Source organism: Xenia sp. Carnegie-2017, unplaced genomic scaffold (genome assembly GCF_021976095.1).
Source record: "Xenia sp. Carnegie-2017 unplaced genomic scaffold, XeniaSp_v1 HiC_scaffold_23, whole genome shotgun sequence".
Lineage (NCBI taxonomy): Eukaryota > Metazoa > Cnidaria > Anthozoa > Malacalcyonacea > Xeniidae > Xenia > Xenia sp. Carnegie-2017.
Window position 1 is genome coordinate 7653108 of NW_025813486.1, and position 26310 is coordinate 7679417.

At 35.6% G+C, this 26310-nt stretch overlaps 1 protein-coding gene across 2 annotated transcripts; it reads right to left on the reverse strand.

The window, feature by feature from the left end:
- On the reverse strand, positions 1 to 23410 carry LOC124448022 (indoleamine 2,3-dioxygenase 2-like). 2 transcript variants are annotated; one of them, XM_046999033.1, is made up of 10 exons: positions 20828 to 20930; positions 5333 to 5353; positions 5014 to 5110; positions 4886 to 4937; positions 4148 to 4214; positions 3633 to 3714; positions 1424 to 1525; positions 1212 to 1308; positions 743 to 819; positions 1 to 296 (listed from the first exon to the last, which is right to left on the reverse strand). In XM_046999033.1, exons 1-10 carry the CDS (start codon positions 20885 to 20887, stop codon positions 223 to 225), a joined length of 729 nt encoding a protein of 242 aa, XP_046854989.1. In that variant the 5' UTR covers positions 20888 to 20930; the 3' UTR covers positions 1 to 222. The 2 variants fall into 2 exon arrangements, with proteins under 2 accessions (XP_046854989.1, XP_046854990.1); XM_046999034.1 differs by lacking the exons at positions 1 to 296; positions 743 to 819; positions 1212 to 1308; ... (2 more) ...; positions 4148 to 4214; positions 4886 to 4937 and adding exons at positions 21070 to 21136; positions 21941 to 21992; positions 22096 to 22215; positions 22694 to 22792; positions 23184 to 23410 and having other exon boundaries at positions 5060 to 5110; positions 20828 to 20940.
- Between the last annotated feature and the right edge of the window lie 2900 nt (positions 23411 to 26310).

Consider the following 26310-nt stretch of genomic DNA (forward strand, 5'->3'; position numbering starts at 1 on the left):
GGCCATGGTTGTAAAAAATCATTCTATTTTTTAACTTTGAAAGAACATATCTTGTTGTCCAATCTTTTTTTAGGGAAACTGAAAAATCGTCCATCAAATCTATTGTTTTTGTAATAAGTGAACAAAGAAAAATTAACAAATCAGGAATAAATATACAGGATGGCTACGCCAGTGATTAACTTTAACTATTAAAACTACGTATAAAATAATGGCACATTTTTGTCAAAAACCATTGGCAATGGGAATCTTGCTCTCTGACGTTTCATTTCGCACTCCTTTTAAAAATGGCATCAAATCTTAAAAACAAAAGGGTTACGTAGTTAAAGAAGAGGAACTTTTCACAAAAATTGTCGTCACCAGTCTAGTCTGTTACTTTTCTTAATTAATGAGTTAAAACACTTTTTCGCTTATCAAATTAAGTTTAGACCATTAAAAAACTATAAAAGGAGTAAAATTTGAGAAATAGGAAAATCATCAGAATAGTGCTCGTCAGCAATACGGTGAAAAGAAAGGCCCTTCGAAGTTAAAACAAGAGCTGGAAAAAACTTGAACTAACTTCTACTGGATCTGAAAACTTCCAGATGATTTTAGCCCATTATATAAAAATGGATATCGAAAGTACTATGTTCAAGCTATGAATGTCAAAATTTATGATATAATGAACTTTTGAGTATATATGTACTTCAGTACAATGTCCTCGCTTCGAAAAAGTTAAAGCCATTGAATAAAGAAGTTTGCCCACCTGTTCCACCAGCCCCTTGTTTTGCCAACATTTTTAAATTAGCGTTCTTCTTTTTTGTGGCTTGGATTGTGACATATCTAAAGAAGAAATGTGAGAAAGTGATTTTCAATATTCTTTAAGTTTTCTTATAAGGAATAAGGAATGTACAAAGGGGGCATTTCGCTGTGCAAGTCAATGGAACATAAGAAGGGCCACTTTGCTGTGAAGTCAAAACGAAAAGTGAAAAATGTTGAGTATTAACAGTACCGATCATCTATTGTATTTTGTAAGTAAACTTTGAAAAATTTAATAGCTTGCTACGTTAAATAAAAATATGTCACTGTATTCTGTAAAGTACTTTTATACTATAAATTATATTAGCTTAATTCTCCCTAGAAATGTACTATCTACTGCTTCAGGTCCGTTCGAAGAGTAATGTTGATATGACTGACCAATTTTTCCCTGTACTGTTAAGAAAATAATTGCTTACCTTGCAGCAATTATTATGTGGTCAGTACGGTATTCTGTTAAACGTTCAAGACATTTGTTATAAAGTTGTTGAAGTTTAAGGTCATTGCTTTGCAACACTAAAATGGAGAACGATCCATGATATTATAGCAAAGAAATTGTACATCACCTTTCACTTTAGAAGCAAAAACTGGTTGCCATGATTTTTCGAATATATTTGTTAACAAATCTTACCATATTCACGAATGGATGGTCCGCTTCGAACATACAAAAGAAATTCTCTATGCCAACGAGGCATGTGATCTAGCATAGACTCTAGAAAGGTTTGTTCACCATCTAAAAAGGTTGGTCACATGTGCCTTATCAATTATCATCAAATGTCTTCATTACGTCGATTGTCACAGGTTCTTACGTAAACTGTCACAATGTCATTACGTCACAATAGAAACATCAAAATGAAATTTATTTTCTTCTGGGGCGGGTCGTATTCATATATGCATGTTACAATTGGTTACAATCCATAGAAAACAATTGATTTCAAAGGAATTCAACACTGCATAATATTCATTTATGAATGTTGGCTTTTGCCCAAGCCAACATCCGGCGGTAGCCATTTATTTAGTGTTGATAAAAATGAGGATACCTAAATACCGAGCTAAGGACTCGAGCTCAGACTCGAGCTCAGACTCTAGCTATGATTTGACCTTAGACTCAAGTATGGACTTGATTTTAGACTCTAACTCGGACTTGAACTAAATTAACGTAGTGCGTTGCGATAAAAAGCTAACAGCAAAAAGAATGCTCTGCGTAATAAGATCACAATGAGAACTAACAAATCAAAATTTATGCAATAAAGACAACGAAACACTTGCGTTATTTTCGTTTGAGAGACAATCATTTAAGGTAATTGCCATCGGCACATAATTGTTGAAGCACAATTCTATACAAAAATATGAGCTGCTAACAGTACGGCCCAAACGTACTCTTGTATGACAATGATACCGCCAATGCCGTTGTCATATTATGACTCATATAATATACGGAATTAGAATAAGCACTAGTGATCTGTTGGCAAAACGAATTTCTGTTCTCTTTAAAAATCATCGCTAAAAAGTTTTAAATGTAGTTAAAACTTAAAAGCTCAAAATATTTTACCAATGCAAGCTTTGCATGTGACCACAAATATCAATCATATCTATATTTTTTTCAGGCGAACTTTTGCAATTATTGAAACATTGCAATTATTTATTTATTACTCAGTTTATTCTGGTCACTGTACCCCCTTGACGAACTAAATGAAAAGCTGAAAGTGAATGACATTATTTTTCTCTCAAGTCTTTTGCATTACAAATATTATGCTACTGAATTTACATAACATCAAAATAACAACGTGTGTCATACTTGATACTTCGCCTGAGGAAATACTTTTTATTAACGTATATATGCGAAACTCGCATTAAACAAAGCCCTCGCTAATCGCTTTCACGTTTTGAACATTATTTGCAATAATATAATATTTGGAAGGTTAATAATTTTATTACAAATAGAAACAACAACGGCGGTATATGAGGGTGTAGATGGGAATATTCATAAGTCGCTATAGCATAGTCAGGTGAAATTTCTAAAGGTTTCTTGTTGTTTGAGCTTGTCAGTACAATTTTTGTTGAACCTAATTAAAATAAACCTAATTAAATGACTATTGATAGTTAAGTAAAGATTAGTGTTTTCAAGTGGTGTTTTCAAGGTTTGGAAACCACTCGGGATAAGGCTCTACAATATTGTCAAAGGTTATACAAAAAAAATTGAAAATAATAGGGTCTTTCCAATGCTTTCAATTTTTTCAAAGGACGTATATATAAATCTCATTGTCGCTAGTCAGTAAACCCATTGAGACCCACGTATATATGTAAGTCAATATAAGTCCATACTTTATATCCATGTTGATTCATCGTTCGATTAAACTAAACGACTTTTTATTATTCTCATTTACGTGAGAAAACACTTCAAATTGATAGACAATCAAGTTGATATAATGAAGTATTTTAAATCAAAAATGGTTTGCTGTGATAATGATTATAATTTGTTGTCAAAGTTCGTGAGAAATAAGAAGGACTTACTTTAAATAAGATTGATTTTAGTCCAAGGTTGAATCCAAGCAAGAGTCCGAGCAGGAGTCTGAGCTCGAGTCCGAGCTCCAGTCCTCGGCTCGGTAAATAGTATATCTCGATAAAAATACACCATTTTCTGCTGTTGGTGCACGCAAATTATAATTTCGAAATTATATTAGGTCTTCTTCCAGGTTCAGTATAAGAGGCCAAAGGGGATAAAAATTGTATTATAGCAATGCCGAATTCCAATAGCATCGTCAAAAAAGTATGTTCTAAAACTAAAGTATGTTCACTGCGACTTTCGTTAATAGAAAAGGATTGAAAATCACATCTACCTTTAATTTTTGGATGATTAACACCAAGAGCAGCGTCAAAAAGTTGAAAAGTCGTGCTTTGAGCTGCACTCCCTCCTGAAAACTAAAGTATGTTCAATGTACTGTGAATAAAGCGTCCGATGATCAATTACCAAAATTATAGTCACCAAATCCAAAACCTTCCATGTTTAGTTCTAAAATCCATTGTAAATTTATACAAGACAATATGTGATGTAACTATGTTGTAAGCGGTATTCATTCGTAAAACTAAGTAATTGTCGCTTGCTATCAGTGTATGGGAAAAATGTATATTTATGTGGTTTACTGAATATATTGAATACGAAGTCAAATAGCTGGAAAAAAGGCTAATAAAAATAACAACGACAATATTTGGCACAAGAATTGATGTTAAATTTAGAGGAACGCACTAGCTATGGGTATATGAGTCGTATGATTAATGAAGTATATACGTTTCACTTGAGCTCCATGTATTATCACATATTTCATCTGATTATTGACGTTTCATATTTTATTACCTGCAATGGATTTTCACTGACTCCTTCGTACAAAATCCCTTCAGGGAGGTTTCGATTATTTTTCCACCTAAATTATTCGACATTGGTTTCATTAGCTACCTCTCTCGCTATATTTTTATTAGTATAGAATCATAAAAGTGTTAGTTTGCAAATGCGTTAATTTGATTGGCTACTCTACTCGCCATCTAGTGTCAATAGATAGCAAATAGTGAAAAACCATGGCTGCCGAACCTGTCGTTTTGCGTTTCACCACAGAAAAGAAGATTTACGTTAAACTTTATTGTTTATTTCAAAAGGCAGTTCTAGAGCCATATTGATCTTTTTTGAAATCAAGATTGCTTAATACATTCTGTGAATAGCTTTCATAAAAAGAAATATTATGAAAAACTGAATATATGAATAACCCCCCCACAAACGTTCTAGGGACAGCACTCGCACTTCGTACTCGTGCCACGCAATTTTTGTATCTGGAAAACATTCCCACGCGTTTTTCTCTCTCTGGAAACACGGAAAATGTTTTCTTTTTCCGAAATATACCGTGATAGTAAATATTGTCATCCGCAAATAGGCAAACATTTTTCAGGGGGGCGGTTGGTACATTTTCAATAATAAATGACCTTATTTACACAACTTTCTATTGTGAATAAAGCCGACTGCCCTGGTCTGCTAACATTTTGGGAGGGCTGCAGCTTCCCCGCCCGCCTAATACGGGATTTTAGTGTAGAAAAGATAGCTTACCCGGCTAAGAACACCCGTAATTTTGGATGGAAAAAATCCTGGCTGCAATGTTCTAAATAACAAATAAATAAGAGCATCAACATGAAGTTCTATTTTCATGGCAAAACGGCCAAATTCATATATTTTACCAAATATTCTTTTCAACGTTTTTTTCATCTGCCCAATAGCTTCTTTTAAAACAGATAAACACGTGATCAACAAGTCCGTATCTTTATCCAAAACGGCCTAAATGGTTCATAAGCGTTTTTAAATTACCATTCTAATAAATTATTAGTAATATCGTGGAGGAAAACGTGCTATATATAGCTATAGCTTCACAACTGGTCAGTGGGCATAAATAATTATAATAGTGGTACAACCGCGGTAAAGAGTATGATTAAAATATGGACTTGAGCATCATACTGCTTTACAGTATCCTCAATTTTCCCTTCAACTTCCCATTTATACCTTTTGAGCAACAGCAACGCTCTGCAAAAAAGAAAAAAGTCTGGTTAAAATTAATGATTTACCGAATTCTATACAGAGTGTGTATAAAAAACCGAATAATTTGGAAAACGTCGCTTGTATTATCGAGAAGGTCCTTTGAAATAGCTTACATACAAACAAGATGCAACTAAAGAGCAATTGGAAAACATAGGGTTAAAACAAGGCAAATTTTGTTCAAGCTAAGGAAGTTTTGGGAAATTTGGTTGATGCGAACAAATTGAAAATTATTTTGAATTTTTCGTTCAATTAAATACCATCTTGTTATAATCCTCGTCAATTATGCGTAAATTTGAGCTTAAATCAATCCAAATAATAACAATTGATAAAGATTTTGAGAAAATGGCATTTAAAAAGGGGAAAATGCAAAATAGTTTGCAATTTTAATGCCTAGCGTTCGTGCATGGTTTAACCGCATTTCAGGAAAGTTTGTAAGCTTGAACAACTTGTCCCATATTTTAACCATATATATATTCCTATTGCTTTTTAGCTTTGTTGAGTGCAAGCTTTAAGAAAAGTGCTTTTCGGTAACTTTTACTGTGAGATGATCCGTTGGAAGTACAACTACCTATTACATTAAAGGTTTTTGCAGATCTTGCGCGCCGATAACTTTAACGACGACTTCTTTAAGAACTATCTGTCTTTTCTAAACTAGATCAAATTACATAGAGTCTATAGATACTGCACTTAATTACATGATGACTAAATGATGACTAAATAGAGTCGAATAGCTTAATGAAAATGTTTGCATTGCTAACAATATATTATTTCAATCATGCTTTAGTGTACGTGATCCAAGAAGGATTTTGATTGGTTAAGGGTTTCTTAAGGCAGTCTCGCAAGATGACAGGAATGGGGAAATCCTGTCTTTGGTAGTAGAGATAGAAAAACTAAAAAAACCACATTCAAAGCGGCATAATCTCAAGACAGCATCGTCCCCAAGCCAAACAAAGCTACGCAGCGTCTGAATTAGAGAATGAGCTTTCCCTCGTTTTCCCATGTTTTTGTCTCGCGAGTTTTGCGCGCAGCCCACACATTAAAATGGAGTTCGAGAAAGTGCTTGGGAGGAAGGCTGATCCAATGAACTCCATATATATATATATGCATTGCTCACCTATATAGGTTTGAGCGCTCTGGTGACTCTACAATACAATCCATACAATGTGTAACCGTACGTCCTGTGTCCCAAGTGCAGGAGTCACCATTTTACTATGGTGATAGCCGGGAGGGCACATTGTTATACGCTTTGTATATTACGCTCGCTGCGCTTGCGCAGTTTGAGCGCTCTCGGATTGCGTAGAGAGTCTCATAAAGAGACGTTCACCGCATTCGCTTTATGCAATGCTCACCTATATAGGTTTGAGCGCTCTGGTGACTCTACAATACAATCCATACAATGTGTAACCGTACGTCCTGTGTCCCAAGTGCAGGAGTCACCATTTTACTATGGTGATAGCCGGGAGGGCACATTGTTATACACTTTGTATATATATATGTATATATATATAAAAGATAAACGTTTCTCCGGATTTTTAAATGATTTTTTATTGAGCTTTCGACTCGTTGCTTCGAGCCTTCATCAGATTGAGGATATTTATTTACACGTGCTTTTAGCTTGGAGACGTTTAGAGCGTCTAATTGGATTAGTGGGTGGATTAATGTGATTGGATGGGGTGAAATGTGTTGTCATGGTTTTGGTGTATTGTTAATATGATTGGTGGTGTTAATAATATTAGAGTGTAGTGTTTTAGTTTTGGTGTTGTTTGTAGTTTTTTGTCCTTTTTCTTTAGTTGTGAGTATATGATGGGTATGTCGATATGTCTGTTTATTGTGCCGTTGTCTTCACTGTACCAAGCTTCTTTAAATTCGCGTGCGTGTTTAGTCTGTGCGCGTCCGAGTACTTTAGTTTCTGTCCAGTCGAATGTGTGGTTGTTTCCGTGGGTATGTTCTGCCGGTAGTGAGTTCGGATCTCGTCGTTTTATGGCGTTTTTATGTTCTGTTAGTCTTGTTTCAATTTTCTTAGATGTTTGTCCTATGTATTGCTTTGAACAGTCTTTACATGGTATCATGTAGATCGCGTCAGTTGTATCATGAATTGTTATTTTGTCTTTATGTTTGGTGAAGCATGATTTGAGTTTTTGTGTAGGTTTGTGGGCGACGTTAAGCACAGACTAAACACGCACGCGAATTTAAAGAAGCTTGGTACAGTGAAGACAACGACACAATAAACAGACATATCGACATACCCATCATATACTCACAACTAAAGAAAAAGGACAAAAAAACTACAAACAACACCAAAACTAAAACACTACACTCTAATATTATTAACACCACCAATCATATTAACAATACACCAAAACCATGACAACGCATTTCACCCCATCCAATCACATTAATCCACCCACTAATTCAATTAGACGCTCTAAACGTCTCCAAGCTAAAAGCACGTGTAAATAAATATCCTCAATCTGATGAAGGCTCGAAGCAACGAGTCGAAAGCTCAATAAAAAATCATTTAAAAATCCGGAGAAACGTTTATCTTTTATATATATATACATATATATAAAGTGTATAACAATGTGCCCTCCCGGCTATCACCATAGTAAAATGGTGACTCCTGCACTTGGGACACAGGACGTACGGTTACACATTGTATGGATTGTATTGTAGAATCACCAGAGCGCTCAAACCTATATAGGTGAGCATTGCATAAAGCGAATGCGGTGAACGTCTCTTTATGAGACTCTCTACGCAATCCGAGAGCGCTCAAACTGCGCAAGCGCAGCGAGCGTAATATACAATTGTATACTACGCTCTCGGATTGTACACGGATATATATATATATATATTTGAAAATTGGTAACCCAGGCATATTATGATAATGATAAGGATTCTCTGGATTTGTTTTAAATTTTTATTAAGCTTTCAACTCGGTGCTTCGAGCCTTCGTCAGAATGTGACAATATATTATTTACAAAGATTTTGTAGGCGTTTGGAGCGTCTGATTGGTGGGTTAGTATTTGAGTTGATATTATTGGATGGTATAAGATGCGTTGTCATGGTTTCGGGTGTATCGATTACGTTAATGAAATTCGAGTGTTTTATTTTAGTCGTTGTGTTATTAGTTTGTTGTTTTGGTTTTGTCTTTAGTTGTGAATAGATGATGGGGATGTCAATATGTCTGTTAATTGTGTTGTTGTCTTTGCTGTACCATGCCTCTTTGAATTCTCGTGCGTGTTTTGTCTGTGCGCGTACAAGAAGTTGTGTTTTTGTCCAGTCAAATGTGTGGTTGGTATCGTAGGTATGTTCTGCTGGTAGTGATTTTGGGTCGCGTCGTTTGATGGCATTCTTGTGTTCAGTGAGTCTTGTTTCAATTTTCTTGGATGTTTGTCCTATGTACTGTTTGGGGCAATCTTTACATGGTATCATGTAGACCGCATTGGTTGTGTCGAATGTCGTTGTTCGGTCTTTATGTTTAGTGAATGGATTGCTGACAAACTGCACGGATAATTATTTAGCACTTGAGTTTAATTTATGCATGATTTAACTGACGCGTAATTTGACGCGCAATATTCATTGGGATAAAAAGGATTTGAGTCTATAGTGCAGCTGACAGTTACCACATGCTAACCTGGGCGAAAGCTTCATCATTGTATTACTTTATTATATCGGCTAACCTGTATTGAAATTAACGTAGATCGTGAGGACCCGGCAAAGAAGTGAGTTCATGTATTTTCGTTTGGTATACTGTTAAACTGCACATTTGTTAATTATACTATATCATTATTTACTAGATCGAATAAAATTATTTATTAATCTATACGATTCCGACTCGCATCTATCGGACTAATCCAGTGAAGTATGATTTGAGTTTGTGTGTTGGTTTATGTGCGATGTTTATTTTGAATGGTCGGAGTAGTCTTGATGTCATTTCTGATGTTCCGTTTATATATGGTAATGTCACTATTTTACTGGTTCGTCTGTATCTTCGTTAGGTTTTCAGTTTGTGGTTTGTTGTATTTTGTACTTTGTTGATAAAGTTTCGTGGGTAATTGTTGTTTATGAATGTAGAGTATAAGTAGTTGCGTTCATTCTTCTTGGCTTCTTCTGTATTGCAGTGTGTTTTAATCCTGTTAAAGAGAGTTCGTATGCAACTAATTTTGTGTTGTGTTGGGTGATTGCTATTAAAGTTGAGTATTTGGTCTGTGTGTGTATTTTTGCTGAATACTTGTGTGCTTAATGTGCCGTCATGGGATCTGGTAAGTAGAATATCTAGGAAGGTAAGTTGTTTGTTCTGTTCTTTGTCCATGGTGAAGGTTATGTTCTGTGTGGTGTTGTTTATTGTGTGTAGAATGTGTTCTGTTTTGTCTTTTTTGACGATAGCAAAGATGTCGTCAACAAATCTTCTCCATAGTCTGATGTGTGCGTTGTTGGTGACTGACTGTTTTTCTAGGTGTTGCATAACAGCTTCTGCAAGGAAGGTGGATAAAGGAGAACCCATTGGTGTTCCTGAGATTTGTCGGTAATATGAATTTTGGAAGGAGAATTCAGTGGAGAGGCAGAGCTCGAGCAGGTCGATGATATCGTCTTGGTCTAGTTCGGTTGTGATTTTCCATGAGTTGTTGTTAGTAAGTAGTTCGTTCGTGACTTGTTTGGCTATGTTTAGTGGTATGGATGTGAAAAGTGACACTACATCGTAAGATATCATGAGTTTGTCTGGTTTTAGTTTTACATTTTTAATATTGGTGAGGAAAGTTGTGGCATTTTTGATAGTATGATGTGATGATTTGACTAGTGGGTGCAGAATATTAGAAAGATATTTTGATAGTTCATACGTGGGAGATCCAGGAAGAGATACAATTGGTCGTAGCGGGTTGTTTTCTTTGTGAATCTTTGGTAGTCCATAGAATTTGGCGGTGGAGGAGTCGTTGGGTCGGATTCTTTTGTAGACGGTTTCGTTAAGTTTCTTTTTGTCTTTTAGTTGTTTTATTTTCTTGTTGATGCGGTTGGTAGTGGTTTTGTTGGGGTCTGTTTGTAGAGGTTCATACGTGTTGGTGTCTTGTAAGAGGGTCGTCCCTTTGTTGATGTAGTCTGATTTGTCCATGATTACAGTTTTGCGTCCTTTGTCGGCTGGTAGTATGACTATGTCTTCGTCGTTTCGTAAGTTTCTGATAGCTTTTTGTTCTTCGTTGTTAGGTGTGACTGGTCTTTTGAGGCAGAGGTTTGTCGTTACTTTGTGGCGAATGTCTTCTTTGATTTCATCATTTAAGTTGGTGAATTTCAGTGATGATTCTAGATCGGCAACGAAGTCTAGTTTGTCAGCGTCTTTGATGTTGTAATTTAGGCCTTTGCTTAAAATTTTAGTCTGCTGTACGGTGAGTGGTTTGCTTGATATGTTCTTGACCCATGAATGCGTGTCGGTGTTAATTTCCTTGAATGATCTCGATTTTTGTAGTTTTCGTTGGAGTTCGTTGTGTCGTTTTGTTTGATACGTGTTTGTTGTTTCTTTTGGTAACCCAGGCATATTATGATAATGATAAGGATTCTCTGGATTTGTTTTAAATTATCATTATCATAATATGCCTGGGTTACCAATTTTCAAATATATTAAATCGACATATGGGATGGATACTCTCAGAATAACGAGAAAGTGGGAATTATTCGCACGCAAAGAAATATCGACGTTGGAGCAACTACACTTCTTACACAACTGCAAACAACAGCGAATCCTACCGAACAGTATCAACTACCAACCACCAATAAAAACGAATTATGCCCAACAAATAGCACAATCAAACGGCTGACGTATGCTGAACATCCTCATATCTGACGCTCACAAACGCTTACGAATCTACAGACGAAAATTAAACCAACATCGAGAAACTGTCACGAATCACATCACACAAACAGATGCCAAATCCATTGACGAAACTATCAAAGAAACAACAAACACGTATCAAACAAAACGACACAACGAACTCCAACAAAAACTACAAAAATCGAGATCATTCAAGGAAATTAACACCGACACGCATTCATGGGTCAAGAACATATCAAGCAAACCACTCACCGTACAGCAGACTAAAATTTTAAGCAAAGGCCTAAATTACAACATCAAAGACGCTGACAAACTAGACTTCGTTGCCGATCTAGAATCATCACTGAAATTCACCAACTTAAATGATGAAATCAAAGAAGACATTCGCCACAAAGTAACGACAAACCTCTGCCTCAAAAGACCAGTCACACCTAACAACGAAGAACAAAAGCTATCAGAAACTTACGAAACGACGAAGACATAGTCATACTACCAGCCGACAAAGGACGCAAAACTGTAATCATGGACAAATCAGACTACATCAACAAAGGGACGACCCTCTTACAAGACACCAACACGTATGAACCTCTACAAACAGACCCCAACAAAACCACTACCAACCGCATCAACAAGAAAATAAAACAACTAAAAGACAAAAAGAAACTTAACGAAACCGTCTACAAAAGAATCCGACCCAACGACTCCTCCACCGCCAAATTCTATGGACTACCAAAGATTCACAAAGAAAACAACCCGCTACGACCAATTGTATCTCTTCCTGGATCTCCCACGTATGAACTATCAAAATATCTTTCTAATATTCTGCACCCACTAGTCAAATCATCACATCATACTATCAAAAATGCCACAACTTTCCTCACCAATATTAAAAATGTAAAACTAAAACCAGACAAACTCATGATATCTTACGATGTAGTGTCACTTTTCACATCCATACCACTAAACATAGCCAAACAAGTCACGAACGAACTACTTACTAACAACAACTCATGGAAAATCACAACCGAACTAGACCAAGACGATATCATCGACCTGCTCGAGCTCTGCCTCTCCACTGAATTCTCCTTCCAAAATTCATATTACCGACAAATCTCAGGAACACCAATGGGTTCTCCTTTATCCACCTTCCTTGCAGAAGCTGTTATGCAACACCTAGAAAAACAGTCAGTCACCAACAACGCACACATCAGACTATGGAGAAGATTTGTTGACGACATCTTTGCTATCGTCAAAAAAAGACAAAACAGAACACATTCTACACACAATAAACAACACCACACAGAACATAACCTTCACCATGGACAAAGAACAGAACAAACAACTTACCTTCCTAGATATTCTACTTACCAGATCCCATGACGGCACATTAAGCACACAAGTATTCAGCAAAAATACACACACAGACCAAATACTCAACTTTAATAGCAATCACCCAACACAACACAAAATTAGTTGCATACGAACTCTCTTTAACAGGATTAAAACACACTGCAATACAGAAGAAGCCAAGAAGAATGAACGCAACTACTTATACTCTACATTCATAAACAACAATTACCCACGAAACTTTATCAACAAAGTATTAAACAAAATACACAACAAACCACAAACTGAAAAACCTAACGAAGATACAGACGAACCAGTAAAAATAGTGACATTACCATATATAAACGGAACATCAGAAATGACATCAAGACTACTCCGACCATTCAAAATAAACATCGCACATAAACCAACACACAAACTCAAATCATACTTCACTGGATTCTCAGGTTAGCAGTCCGATAGATGCGTGAGTCGGAATCGTATAGATTATTAGTAAATAATTTTTATTCGATCTAGTAAATAATGATATAGTATAATTAACAAATGTGCAGTTTAACAGTATACCAAACGAAAATACATGAACTCACTTCTTTGCCGGGTCCTCACGATCTACGTTAATTTCAATACAGGTTAGCCGATATAATAAAGTAATACAATGATGAAGCTTTCGCCCAGGTTAGCATGTGGTAACTGTCAGCTGCACTATAGACTCAAATCCTTTTTATCCCAATGAATATTGCGCGTCAAATTACGCGTCAGTTAAATCATGCATAAATTAAACTCAAGTGCTAAATAATTATCCGTGCAGTTTGTCAGCAATCCATTCACTAAACATAAAGACCGAACAACGACATTCGACACAACCAATGCGGTCTACATGATACCATGTAAAGATTGCCCCAAACAGTACATAGGACAAACATCCAAGAAAATTGAAACAAGACTCACTGAACACAAGAATGCCATCAAACGACGCGACCCAAAATCACTACCAGCAGAACATACCTACGATACCAACCACACATTTGACTGGACAAAACACAACTTCTTGTACGCGCACAGACAAACACGCACGAGAATTCAAAGAGGCATGGTACAGCAAAGACAACAACACAATTAACAGACATATTGACATCCCCATCATCTATTCACAACTAAAGACAAAACCAAAACAACAAACTAATAACACAACGACTAAAATAAAACACTCGAATTTCATTAACGTAATCGATACACCCGAAACCATGACAACGCATCTTATACCATCCAATAATATCAACTCAAATACTAACCCACCAATCAGACGCTCCAAACGCCTACAAAATCTTTGTAAATAATATATTGTCACATTCTGACGAATGTTCGAAGCACCGAGTTGAAAGCTTAATAAAAAATTTAAAACAAATCCAGAGAATCCTTATCATTATCATATATATATATATATATATATATATATATATATATGCTATAGTGATAGCTGGGAGGGCACATTGTTATACACTGTGATCATTGTTATACACATTGTTATACATTGTTATCACCCAGCTATGGTGATAGCTGGGAGGGCACATTGTTATACACTTTGTATATATATATATATATATATATATATATATATATTGATGAAAGAAAATACACAAAAACTACAATTATCCGACAGCTAGCTGTGATTGCTCACTCTTCAGGGATTTAAATCCCTGAAGAGTGAGCAATCACGAAACAGGCCCGTCGGGACGAAATTGCAGCCCTTGTGCACTCTTCTCAACAACACTACACACACATATATATATATATATATATATATATATAGGAAGTTTTGTTTATTTGAATCTCCGTAAGTACAGTGCTCGATGCTTAAGAGCAGAGCGTAAATATTGATGAGAAAAAGAAAATACACAAAAACTACAATTTCATCCCGACAAGCCTGTTTCGTGATTTCTCACTCTTCAGGGGATAATATTAAATGAATACAAAGCATGTGCTAGATATATATACAAGAGGAAGTTAGGTTAAAAATTGAGATAGAATTACATAATATATTGAGTGTACGATTACAAATTACATAAAAGTGCTTTGTGTCCATGGCGACAAGAGGAGACAAGTTCGTTACGTTTGTTGAGTGATGATAGTTGTGGTTGGTATGTGATGAAGAGTTTTTCTTTCAGGCATAGGTTGCATCTTTTGTTGGCGCTGTTGTACGGTTTGCTGTGAGTAATGATGTTCCATGAGATATTGTGAGCGATGTTGTTGTCTTTTAGTGTCCATATGTGTTTGCTGAGTTCGGTGGAGTTTCTTAGTTTTTTGTGGCGAAAAGAGGCAGTATGGTTTCTGTGTCGAGTCTTAAATTCGTTTTCTGTAAGTCCGATGTAGGTCTCAGTTGTGTTATTGTCTAAACGTTTAACAGTTGCTTGGTAGATGACAGATGATTGTAGGCAGTTTCCGTTAAGTGGGCAGTTTTGTTTTGACGGCAGTTGCATGTTTTGTTTGTGTATTTTTGTCATTGATGGTGTCATTAGTATTGTCAGGTTCTCTCAATATGCGTTTGTTATGGTTATTAATAATATGTTCCATATTGTTCATGCAGCTGTAACTTAATTTAATTGTGTTGCGGTTAAATAGTTTTCTGAGTTTGTGGTCTATGGGAAAGTGCTTGTCAATTAGTGAAATGAATTTGTAGCCGATGTTTGTGCTGACGTTCTTGCTGTATGGTGGGTTGTACCAGAGTATGTTATTTCTAAGTCTGTTTTTCCGTTTCGTAGTAGCGTTTGGGTCATATTTCAGCGTGTAATGATATCCATTTTCGTCAAGTGCTTTTTGGTATGGAGGGATTGCTTGGTCGAATGATGCTCTGTCGGATGATAAGGATGAAAGGCGTTTGTTAATGGTATCGGGTATGTTCTTTGTGATGCTTGGAGGATGGTTGCTTTCGTGGTGGATGTATTGCAAAGAGGTGTTAGGCTTAGTGTAAGGTCGATGGGAAGAATTCTTTAGATCGAAGCTAACAAAAAAGTCATCAACTTCCTCGACATTACGTTCGATCTAAAGAATTCTTCCCATCGACCTTTACACTAAGCCTAACACCTCTTGCAATACATCCACCACGAAAGCAACCATCCTCCAAGCATCACAAAGAACATACCCGATACCATTAACAAACGCCTTTCATCCTTATCATCCGACAGAGCATCATTCGACCAAGCAATCCTCCATACCAAAAGCACTTGACGAAAATGGATATCATTACACGCTGAAATATGACCCAAACGCTACTACGAAACGGAAAACAGACTTAGAAATAACATACTCTGGTACAACCCACCATACAGCAAGAACGTCAGCACAAACATCGGCTACAAATTCATTTCACTAATTGACAAGCACTTTCCCATAGACCACAAACTCAGAAAACTATTTAACCGCAACACAATTAAATTAAGTTACAGCTGCATGAACAATATGGAACATATTATTAATAACCATAACAAACGCATATTGAGAGAACCTGACAATACTAATGACACCATCAATGACAAAAATACACAAACAAAACATGCAACTGCCGTCAAAACAAACTGCCCACTTAACGGAAACTACAATCAAATCATCTACCAAGCAACTGTTAAACGTTTAGAGTAACACAACTGAGCTACATCGGACTTACAGAAAACGAATTTAAGACTCGACACAGAAACCATACTGCCTTTTCGCCAAAAAACTAAGAAACTCCACCGAACTCAAAACACATATGGATCTAAAGACAACAATATCGTAATATCTCATGGAACATCATTATCACAGCAAAACAAAAGATGCAATACCCATGCCTGAAAGAAAACTCTTCATCACACAACACAACTATCATCACTCAACAAACGTAACGAACTTCCTCTTGTGCCATAGACACAAAGCACTTTTATGTAATTTGTAATCGTACACTCAATATATTATGTTTCTATCCAATTTTAACCTCTTCCTCTGTATATATATCTAGCACATGCTTTGTATTCATTTAATATTATCCCTGAAGAGGAGCACGAAAGGCGTCGGGATGATTGTAGTTTTGTATTTTCTCATCATAATATATATATATATATATATATATATATATATATATATATTGATGAAAAGAAAATACACAAAACTACAATTTCATCCCGACAAGCCCGTTTCGTGATTTCTCACTCTTCAGGGGATAATATTAAATGAATACAAAGCATGTGCTAGATATATATACAAGAGGAAGTTAGGTTAGAATTACATATATTACGATTACATACATAAAAGTGCTTTGTGTCTATGGCGACAAGAGGAGATAAGTTCGTTACGTTTGTTGAGTGATGATAGTTGTGGTTGGTAGGTGATGAAGAGTTTTTCTTTCAGGCATAGGTTGCATCTTTGTTGGCGCTGTTGTACGGTTTGCTGTGAGTAATGATGTTCCATGAGATATTGTGAGCGATGTTGTTGTCTTTAGTGTCCATATGTGTTTGCTGAGTTCGGTGGAGTTTCTTAGTTTTGTGGCGAAAAGAGGCAGTATGGTTTCTGTGTCGAGTCTTAAATTCGTTTTCTGTAAGTCCGATGTAGGTCTCAGTTGTGTTATTGTCTAAACGTTTAACAGTTGCTTGGTAGATGACAGATGATTGTAGGCAGTTTCCGTTAAGTGGGCAGTTTTGTTTTTGACGGCAGTTGCATGTTTTTGTTTGTGTATTTTTGTCATTGATGGTGTCATTAGTATTGTCAGGTTCTCTCAATATGCGTTTGTTATGGTTATTAATAATATGTTCCATATTGTTCATGCAGCTCCACCGCTAACAAAGACGCATTCATAATACTCAAAGATCACAAACCGAACTTCGCAAATAAACCCACGTGCCGACTAATCAACCCGACGAAATCTGAAATTGGAAAAATTAGCAAAAAAATACCTGACAGAATAAACAACAATATCATAAAAGCCACTTCGCTGAACCAATGGAAAAACTCGTCATCTGCCATCAAGTGGTTCAACTCCATCAAACACAAACAAAATCACAATTTCATATCTTTCGACATTGTAGACTTCTACCCGTCTATCAACCAAGACCTCTTAAACAAAGCACTTGAATTCGCCTCAACCTACGACAACATTACAAACCAAGAGAGAAACATTATCATACATGCCAAGAACTCATACCTCATTCACAACCAACAACCATGGCAAAGAAATACAACTCACATTCGACGTGACAATGGGCAGCTTCGACGGCGCCGAAACATGCGAACTCGTAGGAAGCTATCTACTCTCACAACTGCAACACATCATTACTAACATAGGACTCTATCGCGACGACGGACTAGCCATTACTAAAGCAACACCTAAAGAAACAGAAAAAATTAAAAAAGAGATATGCCGCGTATTTAACAACAACGGATTGCGTATCACTATCGAAGCTAACAAAAGTCATTAACTTCCTCGACATTACGTTCGATCTAAAGAATTCTTCCCATCGACCTTACACTAAGCCCAACACCTCTTTGCAATACATCCACCACGAAAGCAACCATCCTCCAAGCATTACAAAGAACATACCCGATACCATTAACAAACGCCTTTCATCCTTATCATCCGACAGAGCATCATTCGACCAAGCAATCCCTCCATACCAAAAAGCACTTGACGAAAATGGATATCATTACACGCTGAAATATGACCCAAACGCTACTACGAAACGGAAAACAGACTTAGAAATAACATACTCTGGTACAACCCACCATACAGCAAGAACGTCAGCACAAACATCGGCTACAAATTCATTTCACTAATTGACAAGCACTTTCCCATAGACCACAAACTCAGAAAACTATTTAACCGCAACACAATTAAATTAAGTTACAGCTGCATGAACAATATGGAACATATTATTAATAACCATAACAAACGCATATTGAGAGAACCTGACAATACTAATGACACCATCAATGACAAAAATACACAAACAAAACATGCAACTGCCGTCAAAACAAAACTGCCCACTTAACGGAAACTGCCTACAATCATCTGTCATCTACCAAGCAACTGTTAAACGTTTAGACAATAACACAACTGAGACCTACATCGGACTTACAGAAAACGAATTTAAGACTCGACACAGAAACCATACTGCCTCTTTTCGCCACAAAAAACTAAGAAACTCCACCGAACTCAGCAAACACATATGGACACTAAAAGACAACAACATCGCTCACAATATCTCATGGAACATCATTACTCACAGCAAACCGTACAACAGCGCCAACAAAAGATGCAACCTATGCCTGAAAGAAAACTCTTCATCACCTACCAACCACAACTATCATCACTCAACAAACGTAACGAACTTATCTCCTCTTGTCGCCATAGACACAAAGCACTTTTATGTAATTTGTAATCGAACACTCAATATATTATGTAATTCTATCTCAATTTTTAACCTAACTTCCTCTTGTATATATATCTAGCACATGCTTTGTATTCATTTAATATTATCCCTGAAGAGTGAGAAATCACGAAACAGGCTTGTCGGGATGAAATTGTAGTTTTGTGTATTTTCTTTTCTCATCAATATATATATATATATATATATATATATATATATATATATATATATATATATATGTGTGTGTGTAGTGTTGTTGAGAAGAGTGCACAAGGGCTGCGATTTCGTCCCGATGTTTATTGCTCACTCTTCAGGGGATTTAAATCCCCTGAAGAGTGAGCAATCACGAAACAGGCTTGTCGGGATGAAATTGTAGTTTTTGTGTATTTTCTTTTTCTCATCAATATTTACGCTCTGCTCTTAAGCATCGAGCACTGTACTTACGGAGATTCAAATAAACAAAACTTCCTATATATATATATATATATATATATACATTGATTTATAGTATATTTAAATAACACCACGTAATGTAAGAGTTGTAAACGAATACTAAATACATGCTCTCATTACACTGAAGTTCTAAACTCCGTTGTATCTTGAATAGCCTCTTATATTAATAACTATTTAAGATATTTGCGTACGATGGAAAAGGCTGCATTTAGGTTATTTTGGCAAAATGACCTGGAGATAGAATCTTAACTGTCTAGTGTTCAGACTATTTTTCTTTTGAGTACGTTTTCCTTTGCGGTTGTTGCTCAACTACAATGTAAAGTAAGCATTAAGTGGACATTTAAACCATAACACTGGACATTTAGACCATTTTTTCTGTTACGGTGTACGCATGTTTTATGTTGGCGTAGCTAGCTCAATTATTGAGGGGGAGTACTCAAGGGCGGCGGAGTATTGAAAATTGGGAAGCGCTATTATTCATTTGTGCCCGTTCTACTTTACATTGAAATTAATTAGTTTTAGGAATTATAACATATGAATATATGAATCTCCCCCTCCCAATTATCGATGTTCTGCCAATGGTAGAGTATTTATGTTTGCCAATACTCTGTCAATGGTTGAGTAGTTATGTTTGCATGTTGAACTTCGTTACCTTCCTTGAATCTAATCTTTTTTATTGATAATAACGCGCATTTTTAATATTTGCCACCCTTCACTCCATTCTCGAGATAGCTGCCCTCATTCCTTTTCTGTTGAAATAAAGAATTGATTTTTTGATCTATTTTATTTTATTCTTATTATAGATTCAGAGTTCGTTTTGACCCCATTGAAGCACTACCTCCTGTATTTGTGGCCTAAAAAATGCAGCATTCTGTGTAATTTCTTTTTACCCCTATTTATGGGGGAATTGCATGTCCATCAAAATCACCCCTTTAAAATTTACCCCCATAAATTTTACCCCTTGATAAATTTCACCCCATAATAGAAGTTACCCCTAACTAAATATTACCACCGTAAATTTTACCCCTAAATAAATATTACCCCCATATAATTTTACCCTTCAAAACAGGGGCATTCTTTGGCACTCATTTCCCCCCTAACGTTAAGGGTGATTTTTACCCCCCAAAATTTACAGTGTATATATTTCACGAGCCCAAAATCTATGCTTTTGACGTATATTTCTCTTTCTTCTACGGCGCAAAACGATTTGAGCAAGCAAATAACTAGACTACCAAAAGACTTAAATAAACAACAGCCATCATTTTTAAATGTTTTGCGCTAAAATTAATTGAAGCACAGTCTCTTAATTGGCAGCGCTGAAATGATTATATGAAAAATACAATAGCTTCAGTCGTCCCAGTCGTTTTGAAAAACAACGAAAAAACTCGGAACGACTCAGACGATTGAAGCGACTTAATGAAAACCAAGCATAATAGAATTCGTTACCTTAATCCCAGGAACAGCGTGCATTTCTACCTGCCAAGCAATAGCAAAACCAAAATTCATCCTTTGCTCCTGTGAATAAGAACTGAGATTCGATGTTGTCAATATCAAGGCATCTATTGAGAAGAAAACGAAATTGAAAATAAGACTGAAAAGATTGTACAAAAACGTTAAAATGTTTATCGTCAAAGATATTCAATATTTAAAATTTTTCAAACAAAGTAACCATTTTAAATTTAGCTTTCCTTGAGTTGTCTTTTATCTTCCAGTTGTTCAAAGTGGCACCCCAGTGAGTCACAACAGGACGTGATCCTAAACAGCAAAATGTTGAAAAAATTGCTCCATCATGCATTTTGTTTTAGCGAGAATTTTATATCAATTTCAGAACAAAATGTAATTTAATTCAAATTTACAGAACCAAATGAAAGGGTTGGCTGCTCCTGCCAATGGATTGAATAAACTTGTATGCCCTGATAAAAATGTTAACTTAGCCACTGTATAGTTATTATACAGTATGCTCACTCTCGCAAAAACTTGTCCTCGCGCATGTTAGCTCTCGCATGTTGGTTGCCATGTTGCCCAGTAAGGAAAGAGGAGTGAGAATATTAAAGTAAAAAAAAACAGTCCTTCTCAGGACTATACCAACCTGGACGATCTACATTTACAAACATGTAACGATACTTCCGGGTTCAAACCATTTACTTTATTAAGAAATGTATTACGGAAATGTAAAGTTTACCAAATAATTAACAATATTCTTCGATTTTCACGCATCGATCGGCTTTATCTTTGTACAAGGACTGCTTTGAGGATAATACTGCGTAGTTTCACAAGTGCTTGGAGAAAAATATAGAACTAAGAATAGAACTAAACAATATCTATCCTCAAAGCAGCTATTTTATTCAGCTAGACTTAATCAGTGGACAAAAACGCAAATATGTCTCCTTTTAATTGTAAAAATCACATTCCTGCAAAACATATCTTAACAATCTCACTCCTCTTCCCTTACTGCCAACATGGCGGCCAACATGCGCGAGGTAACATGCACGAGGACAAGAAGTTCAAAGGCTCCGACGAGAGTGAGCATACTGTATAATAGCTATACTGTGACATTACCAATATGTTCTGCTACAGCAAACCAAGGTATAGCCAAATTCTTTGGAATAACCTAATCAAAGCACATGCAATGAATATTCACGATTAGGAAAAGAAAAAAGAGAGTGTTATAATTTAAAACATTCGCACGGAATAATATAAGACATTTCCCAAACCTTCACAGGGTCATCTTCACCATTTTGCCATACATAACCGTTACCAGTGGCAGATAGAACAAGATATGCTCTGGCCCAGTCTTCCTCACTACCCAATGCAGCATGATCCAATAAAGGCAACTGTAAACTCAAACATTCAAATTCAGAAGATAAATATATTTTGCCTTTGAATTTCCTAATGACAATATCTAGGATTTTCACTTCTGAAAAATCAAGATCTGCATGCCAAAGTTCAACCTAACTAAAATTTACTAACAGAACTTGTTCATAATCTGGGAAACTGGGACCTAGGACCATTTTCTGGAAACCAAAACCACAATTCAAAAGATGAAATTCACAATCTATAAATAAGAATCCCAATCTAATCTAAAAACCAGAATCCAGCAACTTTAATCCACAAACCAAAAAGTTAAATCAAAATGCAATTACTAACATCCAAAATCTGATGACATACGGCATATCTTTACATTAGGTTATCCGATAGCTTCCAGATAAATGGCAATAATAAATAATATAATACTTTTTGGTTTTCCCCACCAATTATTGTGTTATAAATAAATATTTATAACACCATAATATATAATTGACATAAACTTACATTTTTCACGACCGCACGCAACTTTCCTGAAGCAATTAGATGAGTCAAGTTTCGAAATACCTCATCCCAAGGTGCAAAGTAAGGATTTGTGAATTTGAGCTGCAAATTGTGAATAAATACGAAAGTATATTAAACAAAGAAAGTGACCTTGTACTGTTGTATTTGGTTAGACTGGTCAGTGCATCTAGCAAAGGCGATACTCAAAGTACAGTCAATCACCATCACACAAACAAATCATATTTATCTTGATAGTTTATCTTCAAAAGTTGCCGCTCTAAAATAACTTACCAATGGCGATACTCAAAGTACAGTCGATCACCATCACACAAACAAATCATATTTATCTTGATAGTTAATCTTCAGAAACTTGCTGCTTTAAAATAACTTACCAATGGCGATACTCAAAGTACAGTCGATCACCATCACACAAACAAATCATATTTATCTTGATAGTTTATCTTCAGAAACTTGCTGCCCTAAAATAACTTACCAATGGATCTGTGTCAGGAATAAAGCCACGATTGTAGGACACTTTAAAACGGTCGAATATCGGCATTATCCACTTCTTTTGAGCTTCTAACAACTCACCATTCATCTCGTTAGCTTGGCAATAAAATGAATGTTTTGATTGACAATCCCACATGAACAAAGATAACAATTTTCACGGTTTCGACGTAGAAAATTGACAGGATTCGTGATCAAGGGTAGATGTGAATTAAATGTAAACGATGCCAGCCGATATTATCATGATTATGCATTTTATTCGCCGCTTCAGTGATTTTTAATTGGAAAATTAGCAGCAAAATTTTTACTAGATTTGCCAGATTTTACTATAGTAGCTTTAATTGTAATTCAAATTCATTTTAGGGGGTGTTAGGTTTTGTGATGTAGCCATCTACCTTCTTTAGTATATAATGATTTACATCAACAAATGTAGATATTACAGATTACTGTTATGATCACATTTAATGTTCAACGTCAATGTTTTTGGTCTACGATCTATCGTACATTAGTTAAACTACTTCTATTAATACAAGATATTACGTATAGATATATTTGTTTCTTTAGTAAATATGGTTAATTTACAATCAATGGAAAGCTATTAGGAACTATAAAAAATATTGTGATTATTGCACATAAGTATCTCTTAAAATAATCATTTAGTTAGTTACACATGACTTAATTATTTACTAATAACAGGAGGATTATCAGAGCCTATCTTAACACCCCCCCTTGCTCTTATGTTCTGAGCATCCTACATATTTTTTTTATTATTACTTTTATTCCTTAACTGATACTTACCTTTGGCTTTACTTATGCGTACATTAAAATTTCTACCGTACGTTTCCTAAATTTTTCCAATTTGTTTTTGCTTGTTGGTTTTGTAAAAATATCTGCTACGTTGTTTTCACTAGGTAAATATTTTAAGCTAACTCTTCCTTGCTGAAATTCTGATCTGATAAAGTGGTATCTAATGTCGATATGTTTTGATCTTTGATGATGGACTGGGTTTTTAGCTAGATTCATTGCTCCTTGCTTATCTATAAAAAGAAAAGACTTACCTTCCATTATACTTACCTTCATATCTAAACAAAGTTGCATTAAAAACTTTGCTTCTTGAATTGCATTTGCTAAGGCAATATATTCTGCTTCACACGTTGATAGTGCTACAGTTGGTTGTTTTCGGCTGTTCCATGATATGAGAGGACCTTCTTGTGAAAGCTGAAAATTATAACATGTAATACTTCGTGTATCTTTTATAGACGCTCCCCAATCTAAGTCACAGAAACCTGTAAGTTTAAGTTGTGAATCTGATTTTTGAAAGACTAATCCAACCTCTTGTGCCCTTTTAAATATCTTAAAACATGTTCGGCAATCGATAAATCTGCTTGTGTGGATTCAGACATTTTTTGAGATAGTTTAGTAACAATATAACATAAATCTGGTCTAGTTCCAGTCATCACATATATTGAGCTCCCTACGATCGCTCTATGCAATTTTTTATTTGATAGTACCGGTGATTATTCGCTCATTACTTTTTTCAATTCCTGAAACACAGGGTGTCGGTTTTGGTTTGCAATCAGTCATTTTAAATTTTGAAAGAATTTTCTGAATATACCGTGCTTGATTCATCTTATAACAATTTTCACTTCTTTCAAATTTTGTTCCTAAGAAACATTATAGTTCGCCTAGATCTTTCATTTTGAATTGATTGCTCAAAGAATCTTTTATACTGTTTAAAGAATGAATATCGCTTGCAGCTACAATGATGTCATCCATTCAAATTATGACAATAACACATTGTTCACTATCAATAGTACAAACATATAAACATGGCTCTGCAATGATTGAACAAAGTTTTCTTTTACTAAAAATTCATGCAACAAATTGTTTCAATTCCTGCCACTACGCTTAAGACAGTAAAGTGATTTCTTCAATTTACAAAGTAATTTTTCACCATTTTCACCTAACTTTTCATAGCCTTCTGGTTGATCAATGAAAATTTCACAATCAATAGGTGCGTTCAAATAAGCGGTTTTGACATCCATTTGGTGAATAATCATGTCTTTGTTCACAGTGCGTTGTATTAGTGTGTGAATTGAACTCATGCGTGCTGTGGGTGCGAATGTTTCTTGATAATCAATTTCCTGCACTTGCATGAGAGTAACCTTTGGCTACAAATCTGGCTTTATACGTTTCCGCCTCGTTTTTATCTGTCTTAATTGTGTAAACCCATTTCTCCCCAGTATTTGTCTATCGTTTGGTTTTGGTACAAGCTCATATGTATCATTTTCTACTAGGGCTTTCATTTCAATATTCATGGCCTCTTGCTATTTGTCTGCATCATGTGCTTCAACAGCTTGTTTGTATGTTAATGGAATGTCCTCAACCCTATAACAATAGTCTACTGTAAGACTTAAATTGTCGTTTGTTTTGTTTAGTCCTAAATAACTTGGTTTGCTTCGTTCTCGTTTAGGATATCTAACTAGTTGTTCTTGTTCATGCTGCCCTTGTGCGTGCGTGTCACTCACAGATCTGTGAGTGTCACTGCTTAATTCAGGATTGTTTGTTTTTGAAATATCTTTTTGTTCTTTTAAATTGTTTTGCTTTTCTTCTGTTTCATTTATACTATCTGCATTTTGTATTCTATCTGAAATCATGTTGTCGATATCATTTATTTTTTCTGCCTGAAATTTATCATGAAATTTGACACATCGTGCTTTCTCTACTTTATTCGATTCTGAATAATAAATCAAATATGCCGACTTTCTTTGTCATAAACAACAAAGATTCCTTTCCTTCTCAAGAAATAAATCATTTTTATTCCTGTAAAATCGTCAACAAATGATAAAACATATTTAAAGCCGTCTTTAGCAGTAGGCTCAATTGGCCCAGCTAAATCACAATGAACAAATTCTAATGGATATTTTGCTCTCAGATCTGGCTCCCTATTTCTGGTTTGAGACATTTTGCCTTGGGTACATACTTCACATTCTATTTTGCTGAAGTCAGTAACTTTCATGCCTTTGACTACCTTTTCTAGTTTTCTAATGTCTCCATAATTACAATGACCTAATACTTTGTGCCAATCGTGTAGTGTCGTTGCTGTGTCGCTT

What these genes read in the sequence shown, in the direction of transcription:
- LOC124448022 (XM_046999033.1), bottom strand. Translation starts at nt 20,887, where the DNA reads ATGAATTTTGGTTTTGCTATTGCTTGGCAGGTAGAAATGCACGCTGTT. An exon ending in ACGCTGTTCCTGGGATTAAG is followed by an intron (nt 5,354 to 20,827) that starts GTAACGAATTCT and finishes TCTTTTTTGCAG; the next exon opens with AGCGTTGCTGTTGCTCAAAA. An exon ending in CACATAATAATTGCTGCAAG is followed by an intron (nt 820 to 1,211) that starts GTAAGCAATTAT and finishes TTTCTTCTTTAG; the next exon opens with ATATGTCACAATCCAAGCCA.